Source organism: Mobula hypostoma, chromosome 7 (assembly GCF_963921235.1).
Source record: "Mobula hypostoma chromosome 7, sMobHyp1.1, whole genome shotgun sequence".
Classification (NCBI taxonomy): Eukaryota; Metazoa; Chordata; class Chondrichthyes; order Myliobatiformes; family Myliobatidae; genus Mobula; species Mobula hypostoma.
In genome coordinates, this window is record NC_086103.1 from 61,191,518 (window position 1) to 61,205,562 (window position 14,045).

The window sequence follows — 14,045 nt, forward strand, 5'->3', positions numbered from 1 at the left end:
TGAGAGTACAAAACTACTTCAAAAAATACCATTTTGATCTAAAATAAAAAGGATTACAGATGAAAATGAGAAAGCAAATGCTCTTTGGCAAATTCCAGATACTTTATGAAGAACTCAGATTCAGATTTATTCATCACATGCAAATCAAAACAATCAGTGAAATGCATCCATTGCGTTAACAACCAACATACCCATGGATATGCTGAGGGAAGCCCCAAAGTGTTGCCACACATTCCAGCACCAATATATCATGCCCAACTTGCTAGGCAGAACAACACAGAAAGCTACAACAGCAAAACAAAGTAAGCCACCTACCTACTCGTGCACAAACAGTACTTTAACCATAGGACAGGCAATCTTCACACTCAGCCTCCAGCGGAATTGTGGATTCCAGACGTGGGCCTTTGGTTTCCCCAGCGGACTCAGGTTCACTGATTTGAGACTCAACTTCTGAACTTTCGATCAATCTTCAGGCTACCATCTTATTGACCCAGGACTTTCTGATGATGAATAAGAAACCCTGGACGAGGATCTGAACTCAGTGTTGAGCTCTAGACTCATCGATAACAGGGCCCCGAACACTAGGCCTAGAACTATAGTCTAGCCAACTTGCATACTTACAGGTCCCAGTCCTCCCTCCTCTCCCAGCCCAACATCTGACCAGGTCACTAGCTTTCAAACACTGAACAGAAGCTTACACTCCAAACTGTTCCCCACTTCCTCAATATCCGTGTCCCTAAACCATCTCTGCCCCAAAACCATCCTTGAGTCCATAAAAATCCCTAAAACCCAGCTAAGTTTGAGCTATGATCTTGACAGAGAATGCAGCTCAGCACAGTCTTTAAAAAGAAAAAGGTATTCTAGCAGACTGCAGCAATCTCCATGAAACTTTTTTTTTTCTAATGCTAAACATCCATAATCTGTAACAAGTAGTTCCTTCAAGTGTAACCAAATTTTGGAACTCAAAAGCTACACAACCATTTCACAGACAATTCCATTTAAAGAATTATTGAGAATTCCTCAGAATTAATAGCTTGATCCATACATGTTACTGAAAAGCCAAGTGTTTTGCTCAGCTTAAACTTATCTATTGACTTCTTCTGTTAGACGTCACAAATTAGCAGATGGCACTTTTCATTTATGATTGTTTGGAATAAGCAAATTCCTTACCTAGTTTAACATTGCCATCTTGGCTGAGGAGAACATTCCCTGCCTTTAAGTCGCGATGAATGATTTTCTGGCTGTGAAGGTAGTCTACAGCTTCCAGCATCTGCCGAGCTACAACACGGATCTGTGGTTCGGTTAACCCACGATCCAATTCTGTTGAGGAAAATGCCATATAATAAACAAATTACAAGGGATATCATCTGCAACCAGAATCCTAAATTAGAGGCAGTTAGCAAGAGCAGGGTGGTGTGGTGGCTATGTTACAAATCACAACAGCATTCAAGCTCTCACACAACAATGCCAAAAGACTGGCCCTATTTATCCACAAAATTTTAACACTTGCCTGTGATCTTTATTTGGTACCTCAACAAAAACCAGCAAATTGCTACAGATGGATAGTGGACAGCATTCTAAATGGTCGCATCACATCTGGCACGGAGATGGCACTGCACAGGATCGGAAAAGCTGCAAAGGGTTGCAAACTCAGCCAGCTCCACCATGGGCACTAGCCTCCGCAGCATTGTGGACATCATCAAAAGATGATGCCTCAAAAAGACAGCAGTCATCATTAAGGACTCCCAACACCCAGGACAAGTTCTCTACTTACTACTACCAGTGAGAGGTATGGGAGCCTGAAGACACGTACTTAATAGTTTAGGAACAGCTTCCCTCCTTCTGTCACATTACAGCAGTGGCCCCCAACCTCCAGGCCGCAGACCAATACATTGCTGCGAAGAATGCAGGGGTGCAGCCGTGGCCTGAACGCACCCAGCACATCTTTAATAATAAAAAAAAGCTGAAATAAACAAGGTAATTAATTAGATGCCGCCCAGCACATAAATGTTGGCCCAGATCAGGAGCAATGCAATCGGCAATCACCTCTGATCTGGGCCGACGTTTACGTGCTGGTTGGCACCTAATTAATTAGATTGTTTATTTTGGCTTTTCTCTTGAAGATGTGCTGGGTACGTTCTGGCCACCGCTGCACCCCTGCATGCTTCGCGGATCTGTATCGGTCCGCAGCCCGGAGGCTGGGGACCACTGCATTACAGAACAGACAATGTTCTGATATATACAAACGCATATAATTACAATATATACACATTCTATTGTAATTTATAACACTAAGATATTGCTGCTGCAAAGCAACAAATTTCATGACATACACCACTGATATTAAATCTAATTCTGATTCTGGTGTGAAAATTGCCTAATAAAACAATGCAGTCTGTACAGCACAGATTTAACTCCTTCCCAATGTCAATTGCTATTGGTTACCAACCAAATGGGAAACTAATGTCCTCAAAGTGGGTATCATTAAAGAGTCATTTATTGCACTTTCAATCAATGCATGATAGTGAAGGATTCACAAACAAACCGAGATTTAATCTGATTTTTAATCACCTTTTGAACCATTAAAAAGTAACAAAGATTAAGGTATATACACAAAAGCAAGGTAGAAGCTAAAAAGGTAGTTCAGTAAAATAAGTTATTTTAAAGGGCATGGAATCTGAAATAATTAGGTTGGTGAGTTTAATGAGTAGTAATTTTGGCCTAGAACATACTATTATAGCTCATACAGCAAGTTGTATCATTTTCAAGATTTTTACTTGGCAAGGGAACAGCTCGTCTCAGCAATTCCTTCATTTCTGATTAACATAAAGGTCATATCTGAAAACCTGGATGCCAGTGACCCTGCTGAGAGTTCAGAGTTTATCTGCATAAACATGCCATGGAAGATACAGAGAACACTTAACATACAAACTATGCAAATTCTGTGCATTTGGCTGGTCACAAAAATGGCTCAGAGTGAAACAATCCTAAAATATAAAAACCCCGAATAAAACCACAAACTAGGATGCTAATTTGAAACTAAAAGAATAATTGGAAATGCCCATTAACACAAAAATATACTCTGCCTAAAAGCTAAACAGTCGTAGTCTTCCCTTTCCACCAAATGGCTGAGTTCTGATGGATCATAAGCAATAGTAATTACCAAAATACCATTTTCTGAAAATAATGAACATTACAAACATTAAACACACGTTTAAATTTTTGGAAGCATACCCAGCATTATGGCATCCACTGCACCTCCGGGACAGAATTCGATCATAATCTTTAAAATAAGAAATAAGAAGAAAAAGCATATAAAAATTTTGAGTAAGACTGAAGTACATTCAAAACATTTCAGAGAGGCGTTCATATTGGTATTATGCAATCCAATTACCCAGTTACTGAGGGTATTAAGCAAAGTAAAAGCATCAGCTTCCTATTTGTGCTTGATCAATTGATCACCGTGTGTAATGATAGTCTCAGGAAGGAAATTCATTCATCTCAACTGTGCTGGACTACTTTCCTGTAAAGTGCAGATATACAGTGGCATGCAAAAGCTTGGGCACCCCGGTCAAAATTTCTGTTACTGTGAATAGCTAAGCGAGTAAAAGATTAACTTTATGCCTTTTGGAAATCAGGTAAAGATGACACATTTCTTTAATATTTTTAAGAAAACTTTTATTTCCATCTTTTACAGTTTCAAAATAACAAAAAAGGAAAAGGGCCTGAAGCAAAAGTTTGGGCACCCTGCATGGCAGTACTTAGTAACATCCCCTTTGGCAAGTATCACAGTTTGTAAATTTTTTTTTGTAGCCAGTTAAGAGCCTTTCAATTCTGTTTGGAGGATTTTCACCCATTCTTCCTTGTAAAAGGCTTCTAGTTCTGTGAGATTCTTGGACCATCTTGCATGCACTGCTCTTTTGAGGTCTATCCACAGATTTTCCATGATGTTTATTTAGGTCAGGGGACTGAGGGCCATGGCAAAGCCTTCAAGCTTGCACCTCTTGAGGTAGTCCATTGTGGATTTTGAGGTGTGCTTCGGTTCATTATCCTGTTGTAGAAGCCATCCTCTTTTCATCTTTGGCTTTTTTATTTAAAAAACAGACGGTGTGATGTTTGCTTCCAGAATTTGCTGGTATTTAAATCGAATTCATTCTTCCCTCTACCAGTGAAATGTTCCCTGTGCCGCTGGCTGCAGCACAAGCCCAAAGCACGATCAATCCACCCCCATGCTTAGCAGTTGGAGAGGTGTTCTTTTCATAAAATTCTGCACCCTTTTTTCTCCAAACATACCTTTGCTCATTGCAGCCAAAAAGTTCTAGTTTAACTTCATCAGTCCACAGGACTTGTTTCCAAAATGCATCAGGCTTGTTTAGATGATCCTTTGAACCTTTTGAATAGAACTTTTTTGGCCGCAATGAGCAAAGGTATATTTGGAGAAAAAAGGGTGCAGGATTTCATGAAAAGAACCCCTCTCCAACTGTTAAGCATGGAGGTGGATCGACCATGCTTTGGGCTCGTGTTGCAGCCAGTGGCACGGGGAACATTTACTGGTAGAGGGAAGAATGAATTCAATTAAATACCAGCAAATTCTGGAAGCAAACATCACACCAGCTGTAAAAAAGCCAAAGATGAAAAGAGGATGGCTTCTACAACAGGATAATGAACCTAAATACACCTCAAAATCCACAATGGTTTACCTCAAGAGGTGCAAGCCTGAAGGTTTTGCCATGGCTCTCACAGTCCCCTGACCTAAACATCATCAAGAATCTGTGGTTAGACCTCAAAAGAGCAGTGCATGCAAGATGGCCCAAGAATCTCACAGAACTAGAAGCCTTTTGCAAGGAAGAATGGGCTAAAATCCCCCAAATAAGAATTGAAAGACTTAGTTGGCTACAAAAAGCATTTACAAGCTGTGCTATTTGCAAAGGGGTTGTTACTAAGTATTACCATGCAGGGTGCCCAAACTTTTGCTTTGGGCCTTTTTCCTTTTTTGTTATTTTGAAACTGTAAAAGATGGAAATAAAAAAGCTTTCTTGCCTAAAATATTAAAGAAATGTGTCACCTTTAACTTTATGCCTTTCAGAAATTAGTTCATCTTTTACTCGCTTAGCTATTCACAGTAACAGAAACTTTGACCAGAGGTGCCCAGACTTTTTCATGCCATTGTATTCATCATGCAACCAGATGAAACTGTACATTCCGCAATATGGAAGCGATCCCCTCTCAACAAGGACAACTGGAGTCAGTGATAATTTTAGAAATTTTAGTATTTAAATAATGTATTCTATGAACAGTGGGATATTTTGAGATAGCAAATCAAATGGCAAAAGATGAATTTTAATTTGACAGCTTGTAGCATAGAATGTGAATGGGATTTGAAGACAAGACACAAGAATTAGTGCTGGTTGAGAACTTGGACTGTACAGTTGCCCAAAGCCTCATCACTTTGATGGTAGCTATCCACAAAGCAGGAAATATTCCTAATGGAAACAACAGGAATTCTGCAGATGCTGGAAATTCAAGCAACATACATCAAAGTTGCTGGTGAACGCAGCAGGCCAGGCAGCATCTATAGGAAGAAGCGCAGTCGACGTTTCAGGCCGAGACCCTTCGTCAGGACTAACTGAAGGAAGAGTGAGTAAGGGAAATGTCGACTGCGCTTCTTCCTATAGATGCTGCCTGGCCTGCTGCGTTCACCAGCAACTTTGATGTATGTTGCTTGAATATTCCTAATGGATTTGGTTTGAATATCTGACTCACAATAAGCTGAAGTTTGTATGTTTGTTCTTTAACTTCACAAAAAACTTCATAACTCTTACTCCAACTGATCTCTCTTTGGACAATGACTTAATTAAGTCCAAGTTTACATGAAAGTTGTAGTCTGCCCATACTTTGGCAAAACACTGGGCAAACAGGCAAAGTGCTACCAATGTAATAAGATCTACATACAACAACAGAAATAAAATAATCCGTTGCTTTGATCGTTCTGATTTTTTGGTTCCAGATTTCTGATGTTTATTTCATGTGTATTATACATTTTAACAAAAAAGTCAAAGATAGAAATATACAGGTCAAACAACATCCATGGAGCACAAAGACAATAGTTTTCACATTTAATCCTCATATCTATCCACTTGTTATTTGTAGTGTCACTAATTGCCCTTTTTAGCTCACCCCCCCCCACCCCCAGTGCTGAAACCACAGCAATCACACAGCAGGCAATGATCAGTGTAAAATCGAAAAGTTAATCTATTTCAAAAACATGCTTTCCCCATATTAAAGTCACTGCTGGATACCAAGAACATCAAATACTCTAGGACCTTCCCATTCCATCAGCGAATTGCTTAACAGTGATTGAGAGGGACTGATTGCATGGTGCTTTCGCCTGGACATGTTGCATATCATTCTACCAAGACAATGCATGGTCCAAAAAAAAAAGGTGTGAATGATTGTCTTCGACCTTCTTATTCTGATCGCAAAACCGTCAGATATTGGTAGCAAAGAATACTGCAAGCCCTGTTCACTGGTTCATTGGCAACAGGAATGGTGGGGGAGCTGCTTTGCTAAGGGTGCTGCGTTAGTAAGGCCTATATGCCTCGGACGCATCTGCTGCGGTCAGCGGTGAAGGAGATGCCGGAGCTGGCTATGTGCCGCTGGATTTCATACTGGGTTGGAGCTTACAAGAAAGATATTAGCATGGATAGAGGTTTAGCTGATTGGCAAGAGGCAAAGAGTGGGAATAAAAGGGAGCCTTTTCTGTTTTTGGTTGGCTGCCAGTGACTAGAGGTGTTCCACAGGGGTTGGTATTGGGACTTCTTTTTATGTTATATGTCAGCGATTTGGATGACAGAATTGGTGGCTTTGCGGCCAAGTTTGCAGATGATACAAAGATATGTGGAAGGGCAGGTAGTGTCAAGAAGCTGCAGAAGGACTTTGACACATTAGGAGAGTGGGCAAAGTGGGAGACAAAACAGTGACAGGAAGTTTATGGTCATGCACTGTGGTAGCAGGAACAAAAGTGTAGACCATTTTCTAAATGGGCAGAAAAATCAAAGGTGTAGTGGGACCTGGGAGTCCTCGTGCAGGATTCTGTAAAGGTTAAATTGCAGGTTGAGTTAGTGGTGAGGAAGGGAAATGCAATACTAGCATTTATTTCAGGGGACTGGAAATATAAAAGCAAGGATGCTATGCTGAGGCTTTATAAGGCATTGGTGAAGCCTCACTTGGAGTGTTGTGAGCAGTTTTGAGCCCCTTTTCTAAGAAAGGATTTGCTGATATTGGGGAGGATTAAGAGGAGGTTCACAAGAATGATTCCGTGAACTAAAGGGTTATCGTATGAGGAGCGTTTTATGGCTCTGGGCCTGTACTCACTGGAATTTAAATGAATGAGGAGGATCTTATGAAAACCTATAGAATGTTGAAAGGCCTAGATAGAGTGAATGTGGAAAAGATGTTTCCTGTAGTGAGGGAGTCTTATACAGGGATGTCTATTTAGAAAAGAGATGAGGAATTGTGTTAGTCAGGGGGTGGTGAATCAGTGGAATTCATTGCCCCAGGTGGCTGTGGAGGCCAGGACATTGGGTGTATTTAAGGTTGATAGATTCTTGGTTAGTCAGGGTGTAAAAGGTAATGGAGAGAAGACAGGAGAATAGTGTTGAGCAGCAAAAAGGGGTTAGCCATGATGAAACAGTGGAGCAGATTCAATGGGCCGAATGGCCTAACTCTGTTGCCATATTTTATGGTCTAAGGGCCCTCTCATAGGTGCTGCCTTCTGATGCTCACTTGGTAGATGGACAAGCTGGACCAGGACAACTCATGAGAGTTGGGCTATATTACTGCTTTTTCTCTTTGTGACAGTAGGTTTTTCTGAAATTATAACCATTTGGGCCATGTACTGCATGCAATGTGTTTTGCACCTTGGCCGCAGACGAACACTATTTCATTTGGTTATATTCACGCATGGTTGAATGATAATTAAGCTTGAAACTTCAACTTGTACATACTGCTGACCTAAATCATGATCAAACCAAAATACGTAATTACTACATACAACTCATGGTAACTCACAAATTCAATTTGCCATAAATCACTTCCATGAAAATCAATTTAAAAAAAGCAGAATTTCTCAGTTTACTGGAATCAAACTTTAAACTTTAAATCCAAGTCTTGACTTGTCATTAAACAACTTGCTGTGCAACCAACAGACCGAGATGATTCAAGGCTCCAGTGAGCAAGCTCCTACCTGGTTTCGGTCTCATGATTCAGTATGCAAGTCTTGGCGTATCAAATATGTCTTATTAAAATATACTAATTAGGCTAGTGGCATTTAATGGAGCAGACAAAAATGTAACTTTCTCCAGCAGTCAGCAACTTAAAACCTATACAACCTAGCTCCCCCTTCCTTCTTCTATTCCCTACTCTGGCCTCCTCTTAACTGGCTATCACCTCCTCTCCTTCCCTTTCTCCTATGATGCACTCCCCTCTCCTGTCAGATTCCTTCCTCTCCAGCCCTTTACCATTCCTACCCTCTTGGCTCAGGCTATCACCTTCTAGCTATCCTCCCCCTCCCCCCGCCACCTTTTTATTTTGATGTCTTCCCTCTTTCCCTTTTGCGTCCGGAAGAAAGACCTCGCCCAGAACTTTGACTTTTTCCATTTCCATAGATGCTGCCTAACCTGCCAAGTTCCTCCAGCATTGTGTGTGCAGCCTAGTTTCTACCTCTACTCAATAGTACCTGAGACGATAACTAATCAGACTTGTTCTTTTCTTTGCACAGTTCTACTCTTTACATCTATTAGCTTGCATACAAACCTTAACTTTGGTGAAATTAAATTAAAATTTCTTTGTCCCGAAAGTAGAAAAAAGTTTAAAATTAATCGTTACAGATGAGTCACGAAGTTTAAAGAAGCTTGACTTCCAAAACTGATCAATGCAAGCCAGCTGGTAAAAGAGCCAAAAAACAGTGAAGATGCCAGAAATCTGATCAACAGAGACCAAATGCTGGAGTAACTCAGTGGGTCAAGCAGTTCCTATGGAGGGAAATGAACAGATGTTTCAGAGCATGATCCTTAATCAAGACTGGAAATAAAGGGGACAGAAGCCACAATAAGGGGGGGGGGGAGAAGTGATAGAGAGGGGAGAGCATAAGCAGCTATTCGTTGGGGTTGAAATGATTCCATTGAGATCTTTGCAATGCAATCTATTTCCCATTCCCACACCACCATATCTATCGATGGCCTCAGATTGGAGGAGTAATACTTTATATTCTGTCTTGATAGTCTCCAACCACCTGATGGCATGAACATTGATTTCTGTAACTTCCAATAACCATCCTCCCCCGTTTTCCCTTCGCCCTCAGACTCCTTCACTTGCCCCCTACCCTTACAACCTGGCCATCATTTTCACCTCTCTCCTCCTGGTTCCCCACCCTACTCCCTTTATTTTATGGTCCATGTCCTTTCTTATCAGATTCCTTCTTCAGCCCTTTGCCTTACCCGTATCACCCCCCAGCTTCTCATGTTATTGCCTTTTCCCACTCCCTAATCTCCTGCCTTCCTCTCAGTCTCCCCCCACCCCAACCGCCTGGATTCAACTATCATCTGCCACCTTGCGCTCTTCCCCCATGCCCATATTTTTTTATTCTGACTTCTGTTCGATTCCTTTCCAGTCTCCTCATATGCGGTACATACCTTTTAAAAATGACTTTCAACATGACAAACCTCAAATACTTAAAAGATTGAACTTCTGGAGAGGACACAACTTGTTTTATAAGTTAATTATCATAAAACACTGAACACTACAGAACAGGAAACAGACCCTTCAGAGCACAAGGCCTATGGTGATCATGTTACCAATACAAACTATTCCAATCTGTCTGCTCATAGTCTTTATCCTCCATTCCCTGCCTGCTCACATGCCTGTCAAAGTATCACTTTTAACTGTGCCATCTTTTCTTCCACCAACCTCCCAGGCAGTGCATTCCATGCATCTCCCAATTGTTATTAAAAGCCTTTGCAATTACTCGACATCTGGTCTGATCTTCATCTACGTCACCATAATATCAAACATCAAAAAACCATGGATCCATAGAAAGTTGAAATGTTACCTTGCAGGTACAGTTGCAAGAAAAAGTTTGTGAAGCTCTGCAATTACCTGGTTTCTACATTAATTACTCATAAAATGTGGTCTGATATTCATCTAAGTTTCAATAATACAGAAACACAATCTCCCTAAACTAATAACACACAAACAATTGTACATTTGGTGTACTTAATCATTCACAGTCCAGGTTGGAAAATGTATGTGAACCATTGTAACTAGTAGAAACTCCTTTAGCAGCAATAACCTCCACCAAATATCTCCCTGTAGCTGCTGATCGGACTTTCACAAAGGCGAAGAGAAATTTTAGACCATTCCTCCATACAAAACTGTCTCAGCTTATCAATATTTTTGGGATACTTTGCATGAACAGCCCTCTTCAGGCCATGCCACAGCATCTCAATTGGATTATGGTCTGGTTTCTGAATTGACAAATCTTCTTTTTAAACTATTCTGTTGTTGATTTACTCCTGTGTTTCGGATCATTGTCTTGTTGCATCATCCAACTTCCATTAAGCTTCAGGTGACAGACTGCTACCCTGACATTCTTCTGTAAAATGTCTTGAAACAATTTTGGATTCATTGTTCCCTTAACGATAGCGAGCTGTCCAGGGCCAGAGGCAGCAAAGCAGTCCCAAACTATGATGCTCCTTCGAGGTTGGGATGAGGTTTTGGTATTGGTGTGTAGTGCCCTTTTTCCTCCAAACATAGCAGGGTGCATTTCTGCCAAAAAGTGCAACTTTTGTCTCATCTGTCCACAGAACATTGTCCTAGAAGCACTGTGGAACCTCCACGTGGTCTTTTCCAAACATAAAATGTGCAACAATATTTTTTTTTGGAGAGCAGTGGTTTCCTCTGTGATGTCCTTCCATGAACACCATTCTTGCTAAGTGCTTTTCTTATAACGGACACATGAACAGACACTTTAGCAGGTCATTTCTGCAGGTCTTTTGCTGTTACCCTTGGATTCTTTTTCACCTCCTTCAGCTGGTCGCACAATGGCATCAGCGCCAGACTCCAGAGTGAAGGTTCGAGTTTGAATCCAAGTCGGGCCACCCCCCGAGCACGCTTTCCATCTGTGCCGGGTTGAGCGTCAAGCTAGCCACTCGGCCCCATTAAAAAAAAGGGTTAAGTCAGGAACGTTCATATCGTGACCTGGTTAATCCAAAAGGAGACCGATCCTGACACTACGTGCCAGACAAGAAAGGCTGACTGTCTAGTGCGACACGATAACAAAAAGCATTGCATATTGTGCTCTTGGTGTGATCTTTACAGGACGCCCACTCCTAGGGAGAGTAGCAACAGTACTGAATTTCCTCCATTTGTAGAAAATTTCATTTAATGTGGACTGATGAACACTCAGGTCTTTAGAAATGCTTTTGTAGCCTTTTCCAAGCACATGCATCTCTACAATTCTTCTAAGGTCTTCTGAAAGTTGTTTTGATCAAGGCTTGGTGCACATAGACAGCTTTTTCTTGAGAATAGCTGGCTCTGTCAGTAACATGATGTTCAGTTAATAAGGCAAGGCACTTTTACAACCCACACCTCCAATCCCATCTCATTGATTGGAATATCTGACTCTCAATTGCTTTTTTTTTTAAAGAAGATATTATCCTAGAGGTTCACATACTTTCCTTGAACCTAGAGTGTGATTGTTTAAATAGTGTACTCAGTATTGACAAGTAGCAGCACAATTATTAGCTTAGACAGATGGTGTTTGTCTATTGTGATTAAAATGAAGATCAGAACACATTTTATGAGTAATTAATGTAGACAATCAGGTAATTGCAAAGGGTTCACAAACTTTTTCTTACAACTGTATGCTCCCTGGTATTTGACTTTCCAGCTTGGTAAAAAGACTCCAGGTATCTATCCTATCAGCGTCTCACAGATACTTATATTTCACAGGTCAACCCCTCGGTTGCTCCAAAGAAAACAATCCAAGTTTACCCAACGTCTCCTTACAGCCAATACCCTCCAAACATGACAGGAAAAGGCCATCTGGCCCATCAAGGTTGCACTACTATTCAATAAGATCATACCTGATCTGACCATGGCCTCATCTCTACCTACCTGCCCTTTCCCCATAACCCTTAATTGCCCTACTATACAAAAATCTATCAAACGTTGTCTTAAATATATTTACTGAGGTAGCCTCCACTGCTTCATTGGGCAGAGAATTCCACAGATTCACCACTCTTTGGGAAAAGCAGTTCCTCCTCAACTCCACCCTAAATTTACTTCCCAAATCTTCAGGCCATGTCCCCTAGTTCTAATCTCAACTAACAGTAGAAACAACTTTCCTGCCTCTATCATATTTATCCCTTTCATAATGTTACATGCTTCTATAACATCTCCTCTCATTCTTCTGAATTCCAGCAAGTACAGCCCCAGGTGACTCAATCTCTCCTCAGTCTAACCACCTCATCTCTAGAATCAACCTGGTGAACCTCCTCTGCACCACCTCCTCAAGTAAGGAGACCAGAACTACACACGGTACTCAACATGGGGCCTCATCTGTACCCTATACAGTTGGTGCATAACTTCCCTTCTCTTAAATTCAATACCTCTAGCAATGAACTCTATTTGGCTTTCTGACAGCCTATTGCACCTGCAAAGCAACCTTTTGCGATTCATCCACAAGCAACCCAAGTCCTTCTGCACAGCAGCATGCTGCAATCTTTTAACATTTAAATAATAATCGGATCTTCCATCTTTCCTTCCAAATTGGATGACCTCGGATTGACCAACATTGTACTCCATCTGCCAGACCTTTGCCCACTCACTTAAACTATCTATATCCTCTGCACAGTTTGGTTTTCCACTCAATTTAGTGTCATCAGGAAAATTAGATACATTCGTTTTCCCAATCTTCCAATTTCCCAATACTCTTGGCGACTTTGTGTGCATGAGCTTTTAGCTTGATGCCTTTTTTTATTTCTTTAGTTATCCATGGCTATCTCTCCCCACCCTTATTGTCCTTGTTTTTAATTGGAATACACTATTGTTGAGCACCACGAAAATCTCTTTGAAAGTCTTCCACTGTTCCTCAACCGTCCCACCATATAGCCTACGTTCCCAGTCTACCCTATCCAACTCCTCCTTCATCCCACTGTAGTCTCCCTTGTTTAGGCATAATACACAGGTTTTAGATCGAACTATTGTTCTCTCGATTTGTATGAGAAACTCAATCATACCGTGATCACTGTTTCCAAGAGGATCCCCAACTACAAGGTTGCTATTTTTACCTGTCACATTCCACAGGGCCAGATCCAAGATAGCACGCTCCCTTCTAGGTTCAGTAACATGCTGTTCAAGAAAGCTATCATGTATGCATCCATGAACAGCTCCTCTAGACTGCAATTAACTTAATTCACCCAGTCTATCTGCAAGTTAAAGTTCCCTACAATAATTGCTGTTGCATTCTTTTATGCCTCAGATGTTCAGTTTATTGCCTGTGCCATTGTAATGTTATTATTCGGTGGCCTACAGACAATTCCCACCAGTGATTTTTTTTCCCTTCACTATTCCTAACCCCTATCTAGACGGATTCAACATTCTGCTCCTTAGATCTTATATCATCTCTCAATATCGCCCGGATCTCATCCTTAATTAAGAGCACTACCCCACCTCCCCTACCTACCTATCCTTCCATATTACCTGATATCCTTTGATATTTAATTCCCAATCGTCTCTACGCTGCAACTTTGTTTCTGTAATGGCCACTACATCATATCCCTTTGTACTGATTTGTAGCCCAGGTTCATTGACCTTGTTACAAACACAATGGGCATTCAGATAAAGTTTCCTTATACTCATTGCGCTTTTAAAATCTGGTGATCTTTTTCTCTTTTGCACTTGACTTTTCTTCACTCCACTCTTACTTTTCTCTTTTTTATTTTTACTTTACCTTTATCCACTCTTTTCTCTTTTACTTTATTCAT

The 14,045-nt window shown here is 40.9% G+C and overlaps 1 protein-coding gene across 2 annotated transcripts in view; it reads right to left on the reverse strand.

Moving 5' to 3' along the window:
* Positions 1 to 14,045, reverse strand: part of stk10 (serine/threonine kinase 10) — a 119,810-nt gene that overhangs the window by 61,569 nt on the left and 44,196 nt on the right. For both annotated transcript variants that reach the window (XM_063053513.1, XM_063053512.1), the window contains exons 3-4: positions 3,235 to 3,283; positions 1,171 to 1,320 (exon numbers count right to left, since the gene is read on the reverse strand). In XM_063053513.1, the coding sequence (XP_062909583.1) occupies positions 1,171 to 1,320; positions 3,235 to 3,283 (199 nt within the window). The remainder of the gene's footprint in view (positions 1 to 1,170; positions 1,321 to 3,234; positions 3,284 to 14,045) is intronic.